The 24,694-nt window shown below is 35.1% G+C and overlaps 1 protein-coding gene across 3 annotated transcripts in view; it reads right to left on the minus strand.

Moving 5' to 3' along the window:
- Pngl (N-glycanase Pngl) overlaps positions 1-24,694 on the minus strand; it is a 46,265-nt gene that overhangs the window by 5,016 nt on the left and 16,555 nt on the right. For all 3 annotated transcript variants that reach the window (XM_081748362.1, XM_081748363.1, XM_081748364.1), the window contains exons 2-4: positions 21,639-21,812; positions 11,237-12,359; positions 4,550-4,708 (exon numbers count right to left, since the gene is read on the minus strand). In XM_081748362.1, coding sequence (XP_081604488.1) covers positions 4,550-4,708; positions 11,237-12,359; positions 21,639-21,812 — 1,456 coding nt within the window. The remainder of the gene's footprint in view (positions 1-4,549; positions 4,709-11,236; positions 12,360-21,638; positions 21,813-24,694) is intronic.

The raw sequence follows: 24,694 nt of genomic DNA on the forward strand, positions 1-24,694 counted from the left end.
CCAAGGGACATATAATTGGTAAAAAAAAATCTAGTTTTATCCGTATCAACTATTATTTGCAACTAGCGCTACCAATATATAATTAACATTTCTCTCTCTCTCTCTCTCTCTCTCTCTCTCTCTCTCTCTCTCTCTCTCTCTCTCTCCTTTTAACGTACTGAAATTTGTATAAACTTCGTCAAGACCTTAGCCAAATGGTTTACATTCTCGGAAGACTACTGAAGTCAAACAGTGCCGGACCTGGTACGTACTTAAAATGGATAGCTGCTGCAGTGAGAAAACCAAGCGATATTCATAAGGCAGCATTTATTCAGAGTTGTGAGAGCAACTCAAGAATTACATCAAAGGGAGGGGGAGGGGGGAGACTCCGATTACGAAAACAAGCAATAACAGTTATGGGACTAACTATACTCTTCCATTGGCAGCAACAGTGCTCAGTACTACATAATGTCACTACTTTATAGAAACTTATGGTCTTACACACACTTTCTCGTTTCGGCTAAGGACCACATTATTTCAACGGCTTTTTTTACGCTTTGACATTTGCCAAGTATTTCCTCACCAGTAATTGATGTTGCTTCTTCCTCTCCTCATTCCGTGTCTTTTTCGTTTGCTTTCAGCTTCTGCTTCGGTTCGAAGCTTTGGTGTTTTTTCTGTCTTACACTATTATAATTTACATTAATAATAATAATAAATGAAACAAGTGTGTTACGATGTCGTGAGTTTTAAGTAAAGTGTATCCTCAGTCAAAAACGTTAATTACCACTAGATTAAATCACAAATACATGTGTATATATACAGAACAACCCTCTTTCTGTCTTCTCTTCTCACAATGATTGTCTTACAACATCTGCAGTTCATCGAAGTCTGACATCGGTGAGTGCTTTACTTAACGGAGAACACGTTCAGTGATGCACCACGCTGAAGAGAATCTACAAACATACGGCGGCACAGGCCCCAATGGTCGCCAGTCAATGACAAAGTTTGACAATAAACGGAACGGTAACGGATAACGCTGTCCAAATTCCGTGAGAAGAAAAGCTGCCATTAAACAAATAGATGAACTGAACCCAAATTTAAAATATTCTACGAAGAAAATGAACAATAGATTAAGTATCAACCTGAAATACAACTACTGGAAACGACTCTTAAATCCAAGATATTATGCTGTAAAAGAAGTATATTATTATTATTATTATTTAAGAGATAAATATACATAATAAAGCAAAGTATCAGTAATGTAATAAATAAACAACAACGTATGTAATGAATTTCCTTCTTTCTATCTTTCAGGTACTATTCATGGTAGGTATGTAGTGTAGCCTAGCTAGCTTTAGTTTCGAGGTGCACACTAAAAGTATGTGCCGTTTCGTTCTAGTAATTTCCAAGAATAAGGAAATACACGGAACTAACTTGCGTCTATTTCTTAATAAATTCTCGCTCTTTACTGATACACAGTTGCCATCGCTCTGTCCATTTTGCGAAGCATGTTGCATAGTCATCTTTGGGGCTGTTTCCGATTATTTAAAAAAAAAAAAAAAAAAAAAGCACTTCCCAGGGATGATCTACTTGCAAAACGGGGTCCACGAAGAAAATCCTTAAGGTTTGGAAACAACCAGAAGTCACTCGGAGCCAAATCTGATAAGCAGGGTAGGTGTGGCAAAAGTTTAATACCGTGATCAGCCAAGAATGAGAACACAACATTACCACAGTGTAACGATGCATTGTTCATATGGAGGATGAAATTGCCATTTTCCATTTGTGGTCGTTTCGCTGTCAATTTTAGCAGAAATTATGTATTAAACTTATGAAAGTATATGAAAATACTCGTCCGTAATTCTATGGCCTTTCGGAACTGGGTGAGACAATGTCATTCTCTGGGAAAGAAATATTGTTTTCTTTCAATTTGAATACGCCATTGAATACTTGTCAAAACAAGATAAACCGAAGTTTTCCTTCTTCAAAAACACGTTCAATCTTACATATCGGCCAGGATTTATACAAGAGACAGATTAACTGCATGACTGCCGATTCCACATATTTGCAATAAACAACAAATATCCTTAAGAATAAAATTACCTGAACGATACTGTAAAAATGTGTAAGCTTTCAATAGACTTCTTGATGTTCGTGACTTTCTAATTAATATATATTACTATTAAATTTCAGATAACGATGTATTTGTCTTCTGAAAACGTATTTCGCTTCAGTAAATGTTGTTATAAACGTAATTTAATTCGTATATGTTAATTTAACAATTATAATAATGTGTTCTCGTAATTTGTATTTTTTTCAGCTATAATTTGTGGCGCAGAGGATGATGTCTTTTTGCCAACAACTCTGGAATCATACTTATGCACATATTGCAGGCATATCAACAAAATTAATACTGAAAACAAATGTAATTATTAACAAATGAACAAAACGTCTCTAATAAATTAAATGAACGTAAATAAATAAAATTTTCATTAAACTAATAAACAAAATTACTACTTGAATGACTTCGCACGTGGGCCATTACATACATTACAAATGTATTTTATATATAACATACATATATTTCTGTTGATTCTTTAAGCCAGTGCAAACTTCGCCCCGTTAATTGCATTTATTTTTTCTGTTTCAATTGGTGATAATTTATTGTAAGATTTCCTGATAAAATGAATAATTATCTCGATCTAAAACAATGATTTGCCCTTCCCGTTGGTCTAGTTGCTGATGCTTGAGCTGATTTTAAGAAACAAAATATCATTTTGATTTAGGTACATGGGGTCCCGGGTCCCAATTCCGATCGGAGAGCCTTGAAAACTTTGACGCATTACGATGTCTACCTTTAAATTGTAGGTCCATATCTTATATTGCCTCGGTGCTGAAAAGGACGTTAAAACTCTGTTCCAACTGCAACTAAAACGACGCTTTGTTTTAAACAATTATTACTTTCACAGTTTTTTTTAACTAATCTCTTATTAGCATCCTCATGACTATGTTAAAATATCAGGCCTTAATAATTAGTATATACTACCTATTGACAGTTTGTGTCTTAACACTGCTAATAATGATATCCACTACCGAAAGAAAAACTCTCATGACGTACATCTTCAACAGAATCCTTTATACTGTATAAATAAGTGAGTTTCGTTCCAGTGTGAAACAACAGTAGACTTCCAAACTATGGGAATTCAATACTCAAACTTGAAGAAGTATATCTGTAACTACTGATTGAAACAGTTTAATCAGATCAAAGATAGTATCTGTTCTTCGGACGCTAAATCTATATCAAAAAGCCTAACTGATATTTATTCTATGGCGATAAATGTTGAAATCAGAAATCGTTAATTTGAACAATTCCATATCGAATAACAAATGGTTAAGGAAGGAGATATAACTTATTCTTGTAAACCTAGATCGATATTGAAACCGGAAGTAATGTTAAATTTGAACCACTTCCGATTTTGATATTGTTCGGGATAGGCATGGTTTGTCTTGAGACACTGAATCGTTAACCCAAAAAAGCTTCACACTATTTATTACTGGTTTTGTTCTGTGGTGTGGTGTGGTGTAAACGTTAAAACCGGAAATTACTAATTTGAACCACTTTCGGTTTGAATAGAGAGTTGACGGAAGAGAGAAGGCCTATTCTTGGCACACACAAACAATTGAAGAAAGAAAAAAAAAACGCTCTCGATATCTCTTTCCCGTTTTGCTTCAAGGCGATAGACGTTCGAACCGAAAATGGTTAATTTGAACAACTTCCAATTTAAATGGAGGGTTAATGGAGGAGATGGAAGCTATTGTCAGGACGCTGAATCAATTGCAAGAAACCGCATCTTGACATCTTTTACAGTGCTTCCTGTGAAAATCGGTATTGAAACCGGAAGTAATGTTAAATTTGAACCTCTTCCAATTTCGGTACTGTTCGGGATAATCATGGTTTCTTTGCCTTGAAACCCTAAATCGTTTGCAAAGAACAACTTGTTGTTATTTGTTACTGTCTTTGTTCTATGGTGATTAACGATGAAACCCAAAATGACTGATCTGAACCACTTCTAGTTTGAATAGAGAGCTAACGGAGGAGATGGAACCTATTCTTGGGACACTGAATCGATTGCGAAAAGCCCCATCTCGATATCTCTTACCTCTTTGCTCTGATACCTGTCGACAGAAGGACGGACGGACAAAGCTGTATAAATTTGCACACCAAAATTTAAGTATACCTACCACACAAGTATTCTTTAAAAATATAAACATCCTTTAAACTTATATAGTTGAACTGAGCGTTCTTTTCAATACAATTAGTTCACTAAGTTGCAGTTGAATTAAAATATATCTATCTATCTATCTATCTATATCTATCTATATCTATATCTATATATATCTATCTCTATATATATCTATCTATATCTATATCTATATATATATCTATCTATATCTATATATATCTATCTATCTATATCTATATATATCTATCTATCTATCTATCTATATATATATATATATATATATATATATATATATATATATATATATATATATATATTATAAATCTTACCTATTGGCACTAAAATACAGCGATCTCCACAACAAAGTAGCCACCTAACTTTTCCAGTTTGAAATAACGTTGTTTGACAAACAACTTTTATGCGATCAACAACCATTCCAGACGACCCAAACGAAAATTTCCATTTAATGAGACCCTTTTCACTACCTTCTGCAAAAATAAAGTTAAAATTTGTTACTTCAAATTCTGAACTTATACTCTGCATACATACTTATAACTAATTTATTTATTAAACAGATGAATTAGAGATATTTAACAAATAGTTTCTAATATAACTGTTAAGCCTTACAATTCTTCAACGTACTACAAATTATAGCTCTGAACAAAATTTCGTAAATTACAAGGTGACCAAAAACGTTCTTCCCATATCTGACATCCCATTTGTTGAAGCGCTCAGAGAGAGGACAAATGAAGAGACTTACGTCCCAGAAAAGTTACTGGGGGAAGGATGAGAAAGGGAGGATTCTTCGACAATGGGGCAGATCTGTAGCAAGACCTCTTTGAGCCAAAGACCCCCGAGTTTTATCGCTAGGGCAGTGCCTAGCTGCAGGAACGTTAGCAAAGGGTGTTGCACGCTGATTGAGATTACTTTGACACCTAATGCTGAGTACCATGCGCTGTGTGTCTGTTCCCGACGATCACGAACAAGATTTCTTTTTTTTTAATCTTGCATATTGAACACACGTTTTTAATTAATAAAAACTACATTGGATTTCATATATAATCGAATTTTAAAATTCATTGCTTCCAAATTTAATGTTGAAAGTGGAAGACGTGGAAGAAAACTACTACAGTCACTACTTGATTTAGGTCTGTTTAGCATCGCTATTTATAGAAATCTGTATCTAAAATTACATGTAATCACTTCGAACACATTCGGTATGTTATAAATACTACATGATATATTACAACGATAAGCTAAGTAACAACATAAAAGTAATGGCAGAGCCTACTGCTAATGCACATTATCTTTCTGGTAATACTGTTCAGTATTATTTCCTTCTTTCTTTGAGAGAGAGAGCTGAGAATAAATTAATGTGCCAGTCCCGCTGTAGATTACTCGTAATATTCTGGTATCACCTGTATGTACATTTTCTACAGGTTTACAAGACATACTAATTCTATACTGTAAAGATCTTTCATTTCATCGATTTCGTAGACAGAAAAGGACACAAATAGTAAGGTATGTTCATTAACAAATTTAACAAGGAATAAAGTACTAGATAACATTTAATCATTGGGAATAATTCTGATTACTCTTTATTTTTGAAGATAAACAGACCTTTTACGTAAGAAAATTTTATACATGTGAATACATTTATGATTTCAATGCACGTTACACGTATTCAAATAAAGGAAAGAAAGTAATATTATCATTCTGGAACATAAAGTAGATAAAAGCACTGTTACGTTTATGTATTCATCAAGTAATATCACCGAAGTGAAGCAGTAAAGGTTCTGGTCAGTACTAAAAAAGCAGAAGCACTTCACAGTATAGAATTAACATGGGTGACCGCTGGAAAAAAACTGCTAATGTTGGCAATGTCTAACGACCAAAGATATTTAACCACATACCGGTATTCTCAACTTCGAATCGCCGGCTGCTCTCCTTAAGCCCTTCGGGAATTCGTGCCAGCGAATTTACATACGAAGTAAAATAAGCTTTGAAGAAATAAAAATAGGATAAATTTACAAACTACATTACTTATTACGAAACTTTGAATCTAGATACGAAATTAAGAAGTAACACCAGAATGGCTAAAAATGTCATATTACTGAATTATTTATACTTCGAAATTCAAGGGGAAAAACAAACCATAACAAGGCATTCATAAGTCGTTAAACGATATACTCAATCCTAATTATCTTGCTTCAAAACGATCTACACCAGTGATTCTCAAACTTGTTGTTACTGCGACCCATCTTAAATAATAAAAGTACACTGCGGCTCGCCAACATTTATTCAAATACACATAGACATTCTTTCTCAATAACTATATTATATGAAATTGTACGCATACGTAAAGAGAGTTAAAGTGTTCCCATAGAAAGGTAACACAAAGCTGACACTACTTGCCTGGTGTGAATGAGGAAAACCTCATTCAGGATGGCTGGTCTGAAATAGCTTTCTACATTTTTTCGGCCGAGTGTCCCCATTGGAAATCGAACCCGGAACCGCTCGCACCGAAGGCAAGAGCCTTAGCGACTACGCTACGCGGCGCCACCACTTTTTGAAAAGAAGTGTATTCGAACTACCTATAGATAGGGTTGCCAGACGTCCTGGTTTTCCGAACAGTGCCAGTTTTCAATGAAAGAATTAACTGTCCCGGAAAAGGCTTTCAGGACGCCTGCTTGTCCCGCTTTTTGTTCTTCAGATTGAAAATAAAATTCAAATAGGGCTACATGCATTTGTTACAATATAGTGACAGTATTACCAGATATATAAATAAAGAGAGAGTGGGCTGAAGCTGGGAAAGTCAAAGTATTAGCCTAAGAGTAGATAATTTTGGCTACTCTGGACTTAATGTTTTAAACTTCCACTCTGCTACGCCAGACATTTCTTATAAAACGTGGTAGAAAGAGGTGCGACTCGTAGCTTTAAATTTCCAATTATTATTTTCAAGTAGGGCTTACAGTGACAAAATCCATTGTTAGCTTCAGTGTTTTTCTTTTGGAAATAATATTAACTGCACCTGTATATACATTACGACTTAGCAGAAAAGAGTTCAAGGACTTTGCAAACATTACCTTAGCAAGGGGAGGAGAGTTTAGAATACCTTAATAATAAAACCATCATTTTTTTGTCAGCAGAAATTTATACCAGTTTAAAAATATTGTGTATTTAGCAAAACTCGTGTTCTTGCGAAGGTGCATATAAAGCTTTTGCTCGCTATATTACTTTCGCAAATTAATCTAAGAGTCCAAAATATCTCTTACATGTTTCTTAGATTTGATGTAAAGAATTTACTTCATTTTTCGAGCAACTCTCTGCTAGTACTGTAAGAATTATGGAGGCTTATTTGAGTATCTGTCACACTTGAATCCGTAGTCTTACATCTAAGTTTCATTTGAAATCTCACTTCAACACTTACAAAATTGAATTGTCTTTAATATACTTTCCCGTGTGTGAATAAATATGTATTTCCAAAGAAGCTGCGCATGCATTCAATAATTTTAGATTTATATTTTTTCTCTGATAAACTTTTCAGTAATTTTGAGGTTAAATTTCTTAACAACTTACTCTAGCACAAGAAGTAGCAGTTAAAAACATAAAGGTATGTGTTTTGTTTAATTTTGATACTGGATTTTTTGGCCAAACTTTTGGAATGCCGGCGTAAATCTTTAAAGAGATTTACTTTTTGTTTGTCTTCTGAATTTAGCGTAAATGTATTTTTCTTGCTAAATGCTAAATTTGTATTTTTTTTTTTAAGGTAGTGTTTTTGATTCACGTGACGACGCAACAAAGATAAAAAAAATATCTCTTCAATCATAAATGAGAGGGTGTATCGTAATTGGCGCAATATTTAGGACCTGTTAAACACAACAACTCGGAATTCAGAATAAAGGACGCCAGGCAGCTCTTCTTATGTTATCTTTACACTTTCTTTATACATCCCTTATGGAGTTTCATTTGTGTTACCTGTGTATAAAATGAACTGGAAAATTGTGAGCAATACTCTGATCAAATGAGTAGGAACCATGAACTTATTTATAGCCTGAGATTAGTGTCCCGTTTTTCGTTTACAAAATCTGGCATCCCTACCTACGGAAATTAGACAAACAAAATTAAGAACTACCGCGATTATCAGTGTAGATTCATTACAGAAGATCGCATCCATTATTATTATATGCGTTGTCTTTAGAAGTAGTCTACTCACTTTTTTTCACTATATATTTTGTTATTCTTTACATATTTTTCTTTCCATATAGAACAAATTGCATGTTTTGTAGCTGCAAGTTGTTCTAATAATCTATGCAGCATGAAATAGAACAAAATAAGGGAAGAGCAGAAGGGGATTGAAATACAGGTGTGTGTTTACATAATGCCATTTTGGTTGGTTGGATTGGGGTTTAGCGTTCATTTCAGCATCGAGGCTATATGAGACATGGACCTACATCTTAACGTGAGATCCGAATCGCATGAGCTGTTAGAAGGAATTGAGTCTGTGTCTACCACGCTGGAGGTGCGTACGCTAACGATATAGACACAAGGGAGCTCATAGTGTCACGTGATAGTTACGGCTTCCCTTGCGTTTACAAAATCTAGAGACAAATCAGCATAAGAATAGGATTACAATAATAAGTATTTAGCCTGAAATAAACAGAATTAATTCAGAAGTAACTTGGAAAAACGTGCTGAAGTAGGCAGAGCGGAGATGTAATTCCAGCTAAATAGGCGCAAGGTTTCAGACAACAAGAACAATTGAATCAAAGAAAAAACTCATGTTGGCTAAAACTTGGTATAATTTTTGGAAATAACATTATCTGTCCGGTAGAAGGTTCATAGTGTGCCAGTCAACTGTGTGTGCATTACTAGCTTCCTTGTGGCGGTTTTGCCCTTCAGAAATTATATGGGTTTTCATATTTCACTTCCTGTTTACTTTCTAGGAAATAGACCTCGATAGATATACCAGATAGATACTACAATGAACTTTAGTCCATCATGAATGAAAAAAAAAAAAAAACTTTCTAAAGTTCTTCATTTTATTTATTTTCTTAATCACTTGGCCTACACAACTTTTTATTCAATAATCGCTACCTATGATATAACAATTTTAATTACAAAGGCTAATTCACTGTTTCATACGGATATGACCAAGAAATAAATTAGCATTTGTGTAAAACCAGAATTTACGCAAAAATATACGAGGAATAGCATTGCATCAAAGTAACCAAGTTCCAAGACAGTTTCTGGTGGACAGCTCACAGAGTAATATGTAATGCATGTTTTACGGGAAAATGTAGGTTCCAGAGAAATGAGCCAAGATAAGCAGGTGGCTAAGTTAACAGGTTTTAATATGTACAGTCGTTTGAACAAATGGATGTGAATGGGAACAAGAAAGAAATTGGTGAATATGGTTAGGAGCGACTTCAGGAAGAGAATTCCGGAACATGGTTTTATGAAGAAGACTCATCAAAAATGTTAGCCCTCCAAAAGTAGGAAAAGATGGAGAAAGAAGTGGTTGGAAACTTAAATGAATTCCGAAGAAACGGGAACAGAAAATGAGTTACTAATCAGAACTTGGCATTGAAAATAATCATACGAAAAAGTACATTATGAGAGCTTTCGCTGTTTCGTAGTAAGTAATACTTTGTTACCTAGTTTCAGTGTAAAACGGACATAGATCTGTATCTGAAACACATATAAATAAGTAAAAAATAATTATATAAAGTGCATTGCTTTACGCCCTGTTTATGCGATAGATCAGATGGAAAAAACGTAGTTATTGTATTGACCTGATTATAGTACAATATTTTTAGTATAAAAAGAGTTTCGTAGAAATCACGCACGTATTAAAATCGCAGCCTGTCCTTTACACTAAAAAGAATATTTAGTCCATACCATACAGGACTGTACTATCTATATCACTCTCTCATAACTGTACCTTGTCGTTGAGTGACTCATCTCTAACTCATAGGAAATATGTAATGGTAATGCGTTATGCTATTGTTCTATTTGATCGACATCTAATTATTATTGTATTTTCACTTCGCTTCCACGGGATATTTAAATCGACCTGAGTAGATTTATCGTATTCATGCGATCCGAGTTTCTATGTGAGTTTCAATTAGGTCTCAATGCGAATTGAGATCACAAAATTTCGTTATCTTGATCACCTTGGTGTTATGTTGACGAACTTGTACAAATTGACTAAGGTCCTCAATTTGTATTATACTCACTTATGTATAAATAAAAAATAAAATGATTGACGCACTTTGCGCATATTTTCCTTACTATGAGAGTTTACTTATACGATGTTCGTTACATAATAAAACTTTTACATTTAAAATTCTTAGTTTTGAGTCCTAATGAACTAGTATATAATTCATTAATTCACTGTAAATAATATTGAAATATAAGTGAATGTTAAACATTTTAAAATATGCAGAAGATGAGTTCAAGACGTACGTAATCAACCTGAGATTTCGCCTTCAAAGTAAAATACACTTGAAAAAGGTACCAGGAATTCTTATAGATGCCAAAATGATTATCCTTGGAAAAAAACAAGGAAAATATCGCAAGGTATGTTAAATTAAGATGAAGAAAATATTCAAAACAAATATTTAAAAAAAAAAGATCTACATTAAATTTTTAACGTTAAAATATCGGAAAAGACTAAATTATAACGGTTTCATAAAAAACTTACTGTGTTTAAGGCGCAAAATGTATTCAGTTCGATCGTACTTTCAATCAGGATTGGAATTATGATTCAATAAGTTTTGAATTCCCTACCTTTTTTCAAAGAGTGTATATGTTATGGTAGGTATTTCTATTTTTTTCAATTAAAAAAAAAAAAAAAAGTCTTATCATATTTGGGCTAATACGGTATTTCTGCAAGAATCCACTGCAATAAGATATTTTGTTTCTTGAAATATATTCCGTTAATTACAAACACGGAAAAACATTATCTGCTCTATTTTGATTTTAATTTATATTGGCTATTCAATAAACCTTACCTGTCCTTGATAAATAAACCATTTGCCAATCTTTCTCTTCTTTCCGCATCATTGACTCAGATTGATATACGCCGCTTGTCCATTCGTTCAGCTCTTTACTATTATCTGAAATTCTAACATATTTGTCAGATACTGGTGTATAAGCAATATGCATGTTTTTCTTTTCTATCTCCACTTCCGTTGGGGTCCACATGTAAGGAACAATACCAACTTCACCGCGTGCTATCCTCCATGCTAGGGAACCAGAATGTCTTCCCTGATGTTCATTTTCTTTTGGATTACGAGGAGTTAAAAATTCTACCAATTCTCCAATTAGCCGCCTATTGAGATAATCTTTCTTAGCTTTCGAAAAGTCTTTTTGTCTTTCCTGTCTTAACTTAAGGATAGTGGACAAAAGCCAGTCTTCGGAACACTTTCTTCTTCGTTGCCGAACCTCTTCATGCTTGGACGAGTAACGCCATGTTACATCTTGTATTTCATCCTTCGAATATGCGATAACGTATGATAATTTTTTTCCCCAGCCAGACTCATACATCAAAGGACGATCACAAACATTTTCACAAGGATCACAATGCAACCACCTCTTCTGTGAATAAGAATACACTTCTGTCCATACATGATCTGTCATATCCACAACATATCTTGCATCGTATTTCATTGCTCGGCACAAAAGGGTAAAACAATTCGCCCACTCACCACAACGTCCCCGACGCGTAAGCAGCAATATTCCTGGATCATTTATTCGCGGGAAAAGTTCTTCACGGTTACAATTATCGCAAAGATACTCTTCCACACGATCTGCGCTTGGGAATTCCTCAGGGTCAGAAAAAGAACGTATGAAACGCGTTGAATTATTGCACTGTTTACATTCTGGTGAATCAACCCAATGAAAAAATGAATTTTTGAACCACGAGAGCAATTCCATCAACAGTAAATCTCGTATGTCAGCATCTTCTTCGGTGACAGACGCTGTTTTCGACTTCTGAAACTCTCGCATTTTCTTCTCGGCTGCTTTCTCTAAGTCACTGACTGGAATACAATCCAAGGCTTTCTTTTGCAGTAACGGGTCTTCATAGCACATTACATGTTCAAAAATGCTTCGTATAATATTTTCAAGCCCAACCTAAAAAAAAAAAAAAAAAAAAAAACAGAACAAGAACATAAATACAAGAGCAAATGTTTGGATTTCATCATGTTAAAATATCAGAGCAAACAGACTACCGTAATTTTCACTTACATGGTACATTCCCCAACTTTCAGTGTATGTTCGCTATGCAAATTTGGAATTGTTACTGTGAAATACTCAGCACTATCATGGACAAAAGTTAGAACAAAGGTTTTCAACAGCTACATACTTAAATGCACACGATACTGGACCTACGAGTCTTCACCCAAATATTCATTCTCCTCGAACGAGGAAGATTAGACAAGATAATAAAAGCACTAAGATAATACATATTTTAATAATATGTTTTAAGTTATACATCTAAATCCATGTACCAAAATTTTTTTCATCCCTGATGAAGTTAGACATTTCGCAGCTAAAATTTTAAAATTTAATTATACTACTGAAAGTGAAAGGTACACTGGATAAACGAAAGTTAAGGTAATTTCGACATTCATTTAGAAATATAACATTCATATTTTTAATGCAATAAATTTAACAGTTAATTTTTTTTTTTTTTCGAACATTAGCACCAATAGAAATACGACAAATTCAAACTCCTGTTCCTTACTACTCATTTTTTACTTTTTGACGCACGGCAGTTCTTTGTCAAGTAAAATTACAAAAAAAAAAAAAAAAAAAAAAAAAAAAAAAAGTGTTAAGAGCTTATATTGAAATTCTTTTTGAATACTTTCCTTTTTTTCTTTCTGCTTTTCACTCGTTAGATTGCTGACTATCGTCAAAAACTACAAATTACTAGATCCTAGGAGAATATATGTATAGATACATATCAATTTAATGGAAACACGTGTAAAAGTGCACCTTATAGGATTAATATGAGGTTAGATCACCTTTCGCCCTCAGAGTAGTTCTGATGTGATGTGGGATGAAGTCACAGACGCCGTGAAAGGTAGCAAATGGAATATTACACCATTCCGCATGCCATGCATATAACTGAGTTCCGTGAGAGGGGACAGAGGTGAAAATCTCAATTGGAATCGTGTCTTGAGAACGAACCACGAATATTCAATTATGTTCAAATCTGGGGATTCGACAAGCCAGGGGAAGTATTCAACTTCATTCCGATATTCCTCATACCATGTCACAGCTCACCTGCGTAAATGGGCACATCATCCTGGAATATCGTATCATTGAACGGAAACAACATCTGAACTATAGGGTGCACATGATTCCTTAAAATGGCGACATAATTATATGCAGCGGAGCGACCAATAAGTGTACGCATAAGACCTGCTAAAACCAAGATAGTGTGGTCTATAGCATCACAAAACAGCCGTTATGTTTAATGATAGCGCGAAGACACTGCGACTCATCTGATTCGTTGGGGATCCGCCACACACAAATACGTCCGTAGTTTGAAATAAAGTAAACGATGGCTCACCCGATTATATTACAAATTTCCACTTATCAGCGGTCCATGTTCGCGGCACTTTGCATCATGCTAAAGCGTTATGGTCCCTGATCAGCGATTCCGCCCATGCAATTCGACCCCTTATCTCCATATTATGTAACTTGCGGTGGATTGTGATCGTCGACACAGGAGATCCTTCAGTTCCTCCGTTATTTACAATGCAATCGCATGACGATTCTCAGTAACAATCCGCTTTAATACTCAGCAAGAGCTGTCACTGAGGATTTTTTTCCGACCACTGATCTTTGCCGGTGCGGTTTTGCTCTGGATTTTGTAGGCCATCACCACCTTTGACACTATCTCTCGCGACACACCTAACGCACTTGCTATTTTTAAGTTTCCACCGCATAAAGCGCCAATAATTTACTCTCTTTGGAAATCAGAGACATCGTCCATTTTATACTATCAACTGCTCAAGTTTCTAGACACTGCCGATCTACTGCTCCTCACGCAGTATGGCTTTTGCTCAACATCACAACCAACAGCCCGGCGCATCAATCGTCGTGTGCCTATTGCCAACCCAGATATCAGAAATGTTTCCAACTGTAAGTTTTTCCATTAAACTGATAAGGATTCGTAAGCGGAGAAGGATTTAAAATATACTTACCAACCTCTGAAACTACTAAGAAAAATGTGTTTTATTTTCACTTTGAAATGAGAAATAGTATTTGTTAACTATCAAGCACCAGATGTTTACTATTTAAGATTATCTTTGACCATACAATAACTCCAGCAACGCTTAGCCTATCAAAACTTGTTTTCAAAAAATGTTCGCAAGATTTTCCATGGTTTTGAATTCTAAGTTACTCTTTCATGTAAAACTGCGCTCGTACCCATCCGTAAAATACATTTGCTGACTTTTGATTAAACATTTTCGAGAGAATGTCATTGCCTTGGATTATCGGATAAAAGTATGGAATGGTCAGCTGATTGCATTTTATAGCATTTCTTATTGTTATCCACCCGGTAGATTTAGTTTCTTCATTATTTGTTCTTAATGTCTTTTACTTTTACCTTAAGCTCAGAACAGCCGAAGCAAATAAACCTATAAGCTAGAATGTTATATTTGATCAATGCAGGGGTGTATATCTACTTTTGGGCCACCCTGTATATAATTAGGAGGAGGATTCAAAAACTTCAGATTATTTCTTTTCATCATCTCATGCTCCCCAAAATGTTAATTAATAGTGAAGAAAATTTTCTGTAAAATTTTATCAAAATCGATTAATAGTTAGAGGTCGTTCATCAAGCATTAAGTATGCCAGATTAGAGCATTGCGCTGCATTGGTACAGAAAGTTTCAGATCACTTCAAATCTTTCAGCAATCAAGTTTGCTCAATCTTGACATTGATCTTTATAAATCTTTTTTAATTTAAATTTCTAATGTTTTATTATTATTATTATTATTATTATTATTATTATTATTATTATTATTATTATTATCACAAGTTTTGACTTATTATTTACATCAATGTAGTAACTTCTACTCCTCATGTGTCTGACAATAGTGCTGAGTAAGTAATCTGGAAGAAGATAGCAGAGGGACGATGTATGCAAAAATAAGAGAGGTATATAGTAACGGAAAATAGATTGTTGGGTAAGTAAAGTAGCCTAAACCAGACAAAAGATGTGACAAGTTCATCCAAATCAGCTATTTCGACAAGAAGAAATGAATTATGCCTTGTGGACAGTCCGCGAAGTCTGAAATCAAAGATAATAAACTTTGATCCAATCGTCGAGTGCTGTACAACTTCTTTTATTATTACAGGAATCTAAAGAAATCTACCAACGACAGTTCGCGACAGTTCACCAACAATATAAGTGTATTTTGGTCAAAAGACCGGATTTTAATTCCTAACGTACGTTGAGTGATCGTTTGGATTCGACTAAAAAAGAATACAAAAAGAGAGGGGTAAAGAGCAACTAGTAATAAGCAGAAATTTCGTCAATCTTTTGAAGACTTCATCAATATTACACATGAGGATGTGCTGCAGATTATGTAAAATAAAGATGAACGGATGTTTCTTTTGGTGTAGCGCAGGAAAAGATCGTTGCAGTTACATGGCTAATATTAAAATGAATTTGGTGTTAAAGGAACACCAAGTACGAAAAGAAAAACAGAGGACACGCTAAGAACTCAACGTGAAAAACGAAGTCAGAAAATTCTTCTGTTGGGTATGCCGTCGTGATAGATTCGATTCTGAGCCCTATGTTAACGAATTCATTGATAACCAAGTGATAGATATTGCCAAAGCTGGACCATCATCGATGATAACGCCGAAACTAACTGCTACTCTAGATAGAACTAATATTAATAACCGAAAGCAACAACCCTAGATGAGATTGGCAAGGTTAGTGATTATTCTAAGCTACTTCACGATAAGAAAGCAGGGACAACGAAACCGCTCCGCTATTTCAGCCAATGGGCAAAAGCAGTCTCAGAAGGGGAACTTTGGTTATACACTGGGACGAAAAGTTGTTGCAAGATATATCTGAAGAAATAATGACTGATCATCTTTCGGTCATGACTTCCGGCCCTGAATTTGAGGATCAGTTGTTAAGTAGCCCGAAGTTAAATTCAGGATTAGAAACAGCTAAAGCAATTGGAATTTTAGAGCTCTTAAATAATTGGAGGTTAACAGATGTCGTCCATGGAAGTGCTTCGACACAGCCAGCAATGCAGGGAAAAAAGTTAGTGTTTGCGCTACACTTGAAATGAAATTCAAAACTTTGTATTTTTCCTTGCAGACATCACATTTTGAACTTATAATTGCTGCCGTATTCTTACTTTGCATTGGGGTACAGTCTAGCGGACCAGACGTCAAGATTTTTAAACGGTTTCAAGATACACAGGAAAAGATAAAGCACAGAAAGTATGAGACAGGTTGTGCGGGATCCGCATACTGTCAGCTATTAAGGGTTCAAAACATCCATTATGGATTTTGTCAAAGTCAACTGTCTATCTCCCATCCACGAGAAGATTGTTGGGATATCGGGAAACCAGGGGGCGGATCCGTGGAGGGGGGCGATCGCCCCCCCCCCCCAAGAAGAGGAAACTTTCTTATTTTATATATATATAACCCATCCCAAAGTTTGGAGCCCTTAAAAGTAGCAGTATGACAACCCCCCTCCCAGAAGTCGGTCCTCGATCCGCCCCTGCGGGAAACAATGGGATTTGGAAATCTTTGCATTTCTGTTATTATGGAATACTTTAAAGTATGGTTCGCAGCAACCCTGGGCTTCAGGCCCGAAGAAATGTGGAATTTCTTCAATATTTCCTAGCTTACAATAACAATAATGACTCCATAATTAGGGTAACACTTAAGAAATTTGCTGGTCATCTTTGATACCTAAGCGAGAATCTGATTACTCTTTCTTTTTTTCGATCTCGGCGTTTCTCCTGATGAAAAGCAAAAGGTGGCGAAAGCTCTCGAAATCCGAACTGAGGAGGACAAACTCCTAAAGCGGCCATATTTAGAGGCGTAAAAAGAATTGATGAGAAAACTGTTCCTGATTTCAACATATCTGTGCTTTGTGACGAAGAACATCAATAACTTCTTCACTCTGCTGGGAACAGACACTGAATTCATTACAACAGACCACGAAAGTTGCCATTCATAGAAAAGTTATCAGCATGGTTTGCAGACTGTCCAAAATCTGCATGTTGTCCAGAATGAGGTGTCACTCTTATCGAAAACCTACTTGAAATCGATCGCCAAAGACAAAGATAACATGCAATATCTTCTACAGCTTGTTCACGATCATCGGAAAAATATCTGAATGCTAATAAAGCAGTGTTTCAAAGCAGTTTTAGAACAAACTGTTGTGTTGTGGACCTGTGGTGTGTAAAATAATGTTTACTATTTTCAGTTATTTTCATTTCAAATTTATGATCGTCAATTAAGGAAAAATATAATCATCGTAGCATGGAAATTGAAAGAGAATATTTTCTATATAATTGTTATAATTGAAGTGCATATAATTTTGCTTTATAATCACATGTGCGTGAGCGACCATTGAATGTGAACCAATATTTCATAAATTATTAAAATATACATTGCAACAAACTAAGGAGGTGGGGTTAAGCAAAACTGAAATTGAAAATTTCTCATATGAATAAAAATCACCCTAAATCATAGGCGGTCACTCAAGGAAATAGATTGATTCAAACTGTCAAATTATTCATATTGAAACGTTATTTTTATTTTACTTAATTCTAAGTTGAAATAAGCCACCATTCCACCACGCAGCTCTTTATGCGCATGTAATCCAGTTGGAATGATCCGGCTCACTTACCTTGCCGTACCGTGGCATTGCGAGTACAAATGTATATTCGAAAGCATTCCCTTAAAATAAGTTTGTGCGAATAGGATCTTCTTCACATTTTGAAGTGTAAATTGAAATAGTGTTTGTAATGAAAAGTAATATTTATTTTAATTAAGTTAAAATCGGATGTTCACATTTGTGCTTGTAATTTCTTCAAGAATTCGATTCTTCCACAGGTGAACACGGAGAATCTCCCTGATAATGATTTTCCAGGTTACACTAGGAAGGAAATGAGTCTCTAGTTTGCATTCCAATAGCAGTATCTTATGGCAGCGTCGACACAAGTCAGTGAGTTGAGTGGGTGGGAAGGAATACAGGAAGATTTCGCGTACATGTTAGAAATCTTAAAAGGACAGTCATTTGATCTCTTGAGTTTTCAAAATAAAAAGGAATTAACTTCACAAGGGCAATATACACTTGATCTGCCATATATATATAAAAACAAAATGATGTATTCGTTATAATAATAATAATAATAATAATAATAATAATAATAATAATAATAATAATAATAATAATAATAATAATAATAATAAAAGCAGCAGTATTAAACAACAGACTTGCTATTTGGTCTAGGAATTAATTCGTGCGGTTGGTACGCACACATTGAAGCTGTAGTACAAACACAAAATACATAAATACCTTAAGAAAAATATTGTCCATCGTTAGCCACCACTTTCGCCCATCTGTCAGGAAATGTACGGATTCCGTGGCGAAAGAAATCCTCATCCTTGGAAGCGATCCAGTCAGAGACCCATGTTTCGATATCTTCTGAAGAAGTAAACCGCTGTCCAATCAAATCGTTGTTCATGCAATCGAACAAGTAGTAGTCCGAAGGAGCAACGTCTGGTGAATACGGCGGGTGGGGTAAAACTTCCCATCCGACATTTTCTAAATAGGTTTTGACCGGTTTTGCGACATGTGGGCGAGCGTTATCATGTTGAACAATAAGTTTATCATGTCTGTTCTCCCATTCTGGTCGTGTTCTGGCCAGAGCTTGCTTCAAACGCATTAATTGTTGTCGATAACGTTCTCCATTCATAGTTTCACCCGGTTGCAGCAGCTCATAGTACACCACACCTTTCATATCCCACCATATGCACAGCATAACCTTTGCACAGTGAATATCTCGTTTTGGTTGTGATGGACCTGGTTCACCTGGTTTCACCCAGGCCTTTTTTCGTTTAGGGTTCTCGTAATGGATCCACTTCTCATCACCCGTAGTAATTCGATGCAGAAACCCCTTTCTGCTCTGTCGTTGAAGCAGCAATTCGCAAATGGTTTTTCGTCTTTCAACGTCTCTGTCTTTCAATTCATGTGGAACCCAATGTGACATCTTTTGAATCATTCCCATGGCTTTCAAGCGTTTGGAGACTGTTGTTTGATCAACGCCTAATGCTGCTGCAAGTTGTTCCTGCGTTTGACACGAATCCTGCTCGAGCAATGCTGTCAATTCTTCGTCTTGAAATTTTTTTGGCTGTCCAGCTCGCTCTTGGTCTGCCAAGCCGAAATCACCACTTCTAAACCGTGCAAACCACTTCTGACACGTTCGCTCAGCTAGAGCATGGTCACCATACACTTCTACCAAAATACGATGACTTTCAGTCGCACTTTTCTGCATGTTAAAGTAATGCAGCAGGACACCCCGCAAAAACACTTTATCAGGCACAAATTGCGCCATGTTCACTTAACTACAAACTGGTGTTGTTGACGCTTTAATCCACTGCCCTATACTACGAACGATACGCGATGACAGGGGTTTGCAACACGTGTGTGGATACACGGAACTGTGGGACGCTCCGTTCGTTGCGCCATCTCTTGTCCACCCGCACGAATTAATTCCTAGACCAAATATTTGGTTGTAGAAAAACTTCAAAATTCTACTGCCTTTGACTATTATTTTCAAGTAAAAATGGTACTTGGAATCAGTCGGAGTTTGATAGTGCGAACAATTTATTGAAAGCCAAGCAGCAGCAGCAATCACATTCGATCTCACAACTTCCGTTTCTGTGCAGAGTTTCAGCTGTATCAGTTAATTAAGCGGTACCCGAAGCACCAGAGGTGAACGCTCTACCACTGAGCCATCGCAGCCCCCCAAAATTTATGATAACATATATGGCGAGGTTCCACTTAAATTCAATGATTTGAAAAAGCTCACGTTTCTTCAGCTTTTTGATGAGAAAGCATTGAGAAGCCATTTCCAAATGCAGAATTTTCTTCACTGAAAGAAAATTATGGCCAACACTTCGATAGGCCGGCTTAGGAGCGAATTTTGCGTTGCGTTACTTTCTTCAGATGATTATTTACTAATGGATTTTCCTAAATTTCCCCTCTATTTAAAAATAACTGGGTTGTCATCTTCGCTTTCAGAGAATTCAATAAGCTTTGTAGTCTGGTTGCAACCATTCCAGTTACTAGTTCTACTGTCGAACGCTCTTTCTATGCCCTTGGACTAATTCACACATTCTACAGAAATACTCAAGCTCAAGAAAGACTGTCTGATCTACACTTAATATCCTCCAAAGAAAAAAGGCTGGTAAAATTGCAGCAAATTGAAAATGATAATGAATTTTATAATCGGGTGATTGAAGAATTTAGCTCAAAAGGAAGGAGGCATGATAAATGTCAGCATTGTTTCTAGCATTTGGTATTACATATATTTTGAGACACCTCAAAATAGTAGGATGAAATTTTGAAAGAAAGAAAAAAAAAAAAAGGCCAGAAAAGATAGTTGGAGGGCACACATGGACGCATGTTCTATTTTAAATCGCAAAATATTCAGATTTTACAATTTGTATGAGATTTGTATGTCTTTTCATACGGCCATAAAACATTACACTTGGTAGATTTGTACGATTGGATTAGACTGAATCAAGGTTTAGCGTCCCTTTCAGTAGCGAGGCTATATAAGATGTGGACTTATAGCTTACAGCGGGATTCGAACATGAGCCCCGCCGGGAATCGAACGCGGGTCTACTACACCAACGTAATTCATGGTCAAGAGGGAGCTTAGATTTAGATATGTACGAACTGGGCTTCTAAGGCAGTTAATTGTTATCACAAAAACTTAAAATAATCTGTCTATTCAGGTCGCCAATCATTATATAACCACTCTATCCGGCACCATTCAAAAATTTGAGATTGCGTTCAATTTTATCCAAAAACAACTACGAAATTAGAACTTATTCCATGAAGAAATAAGAAAATGGCGTTAATCCCCTAAATAATGTAGAGAAATCACTAACTAACCTGTATGTGCAAAATGATATCCTGTAACTAGGGCCACCACAGATTTCATGAGCCCCCACACACAAATATTCAGCAGGAATTATGAGGAAAAAAAAAAAGAGTGGAAAGAAATCATGGGTTTTTCAAAGGTATTTGTCGGGATTACCTGACATTACTTCGCAAACGCGGTGATTAATTTAAGCTTCTTCCGTACATACATTAACTGAACAAAACTTTTCTAACATACTTACTGCTTCCTCTTCATGCCTTGATTCCGGCTTTCTGCACCTCGTCTGAGCATTGTCTTTTTTCTCTGAAGAATTCATGGTTTCTAGATACTTATTTCTTCTCGTAATTATTTCATCTCTTACAAGCTTCAATTTGTCTAGCGTAATATGGTCCGGTAACACAAGACTATCGTCACCCTAAAAGAAAGAAAACAAGTAAGTTAAGTGAAATAATACATTAGACTATATGTCCATATACTTTTATTTACGAGACGTCGAAACAATCATTCCAGGTGAAATGAAGTATCAATAATATGCAGGAGAAAGTTACATCAAATTTTATGGTTATTCTTTTTCATTTCACATACATAACAACAATTTTACCAAAGATAAAAGAACAAGGGTTGTGACATTATGAAACAAAAAAAAAAAAAAAAAAAAAAGAATCGTTGTCGTTCTTTCACCTCAATTGTCAAGCAACGTTATTCTCGTAACATCGGTATTGAGTGTGTATTGCTGTAAAACCAAATGACTTTTCGAAAGTAGTTAAAAATGACATGCGATTTTGTGTATCATATTTTTGTTCCAAAACTACGCAATACGAGCCAAGTAAAAGCCATGGTACAAATCAAGGACACACTGTACATAACGATGAACACAGAAATTTCCATAATGTCTGCGAGTATAAAAGCATAATTTATTGAGAAAAAAAAAATCTAAATGGTCTTTTGCCACGTGAATAATTCTCGCTAGACCTTGCGTCATATTAAGTTTGTGTGTTTTTATTATACTAAATTCACTGTACAGGAGAAACTGGAACTAGTGCCAGATATAAAGTATGTCATTCCTCATATAAATGTCCTTTGCTGGAAGTTATGAAAATACTCTCTTCAGAGATTCATGGAAATCCAACGAAAATAACTTGACAACTGACCCGTAACTATCTCTTTGCTCATTTGCTCATTAACAATTTAGAAGCTCATTTGAAATTAGTACGGCATTGTATTGGCACATTAGTATAACAGTTTACCTAAAAAACACTGTTTACAGTTATTGTTTCCATTCCATTAACTGTTTTCCCTCATTCTTTTAACTGTATCAATATTTGGAGTGATCAGTTCACTATGGTTTACTAGACTTTATCTAACCGCTGTATTGCATTTGCATGCAAGTTCATAAATATACCTTTCAAGTGTAATTGGCGCGATGGTAACATTGTTTATTTCCTAAAAGTTTCTGCATGCATCTCTGCTATTAATTGCAATTAGACGACAGCTTTAACCCTCATGAGTGGTTTCTTCAGCTGAGCACGAATAGAAATGGGAAAAGTGTCTTATCGTAGAGACACTTTACGATATGTAATTAAATAAATCCAATATATATATATTTTTTAAAGCACTTCCTTCTTTTATTCTAGTTCTTACTTCCACTTTGAGTTCACTTATTCTACTTTTCTGTGCAAGAGAGTCAATTTTGGTAGTGTATATATTACATCCTATGGCGATTTTCGTCCTGAAATTTCTACTAAAATAATAACTCTTTCTTCTGAAGTTACGGTGATCGCATTAAATTGTATTTAAACTTCTGTCTACCTCATTATATTTTTTGTCCTGGTTGCTCTGTCGAAATTTAGTGTGGGTTTCTTTAACATGATGTTATATGAGTGCTGAGAGATGAGCTGTCATATGTAATTATTTTTTTAAAAATATTACCTGTATCTCGAATTTTACTGATTACTCTTACGATGTTTGTGTTCTCTGACACTTTCTTCGGTGACGTCTAAAAATTGCTAAACTGGACACATTGTTAAGATTCGTCCTTTTTTCTGTGGCACTCTCCCGAAATAAGACATATGAGTTGAGATATAAAAACTATAAGAAAATTATTTTGCTTTTAGGGGGGAAAATGTGTTATACAGTTAATAGAGTATGTCATTAGTCTTGTATTGATTTTCCATCTTTTCTTTATTTTTTACATAAGAAATACAAAAATTTTCACAATATAGAAATAAGTACATTAAATTAATCAGCCCAACACCGGAAGATAAATATGACTTCTGAAAGTCCGAAGTCCTGTAATCTCTGAATGCCGGGTATGTTAAGCTCTATTAATAAAGAATCTAGAAAGTCCGATTTCCTTTAGAGATGTAATAACACATAAAATATAAGTAGTAAATTTGATTTGTCAATTCCTGTAGAAGTTAACTTTTTCTTATTCTTTTATTTCATTAATATTTGGTATATTGTTATTGTTTTGTCTAATGTTTTGTATATTATTATTTGTAATAGTATGTTTAATTTTGTATGTATTTGCTTTAATATATTGGATACACCCAATACATTAAATTTTCTTCATTCTTTAAATAAATAAATAAATAAAAAGTAGCCAGACGAGATTTATCCTTCATTTAGGTAAAATAGTAACGAAATTCCAGCTACATCTTTCTCAGAAGAGTTCCACAGGCAAGGAAGAACCTTTATTTTCAGTTAGCACCTTTTACACATCACCAAAGGATGTGTTAGAAAACACAAACCATATAAGTAATGACAAAGATCCAAGATAAGACTGTTCTTAAATTGTACTATGCTTCAGAAACCGTTCTTTCAACTGGTGTTTCAGTACGATAGAAAGTCTATAGTTATTCGATGACATGTTGGTTCACTTATAAATACTTCGCTAACCAAGAAATAGTTATTTTAGTTATACTTTCAATTTCTTGATATGCTTCCTAATTCTAGTTTGTATATTCCTCTTTTGTAAATTCCTTACTGAAATTCTGGTGTTGATTTTCTTGACTTTCCATGACTAAGTAAGTAAATTTTCCCTGAGTCGCGACACGGCTAACAGTGTCATTTATGGTTAAGTTTAGATTTTTTTTTAAGTTTGCCTCAACCATTCCCATAGGCGCAGTATGAGGTTATTTTCTTCCTGCAAAGTCCTGCGTTTGGAATAAGTCCAGTCAAACTTTCTGCGTTTGGAATACAATAAATCAGTAGTACCAAACAATAATTATCCACATTTTTAATATCTCGGGATTCTGAAAACGCTTATAAACAAGTAAACATATATCATAATTTGGC

The sequence above is a fragment of the Thermobia domestica genome, chromosome 2 (assembly GCF_964235325.1).
Source record: "Thermobia domestica chromosome 2, izTheDome1.hap1.1, whole genome shotgun sequence".
In the NCBI taxonomy this organism is placed as follows: Eukaryota; Metazoa; Arthropoda; class Insecta; order Zygentoma; family Lepismatidae; genus Thermobia; species Thermobia domestica.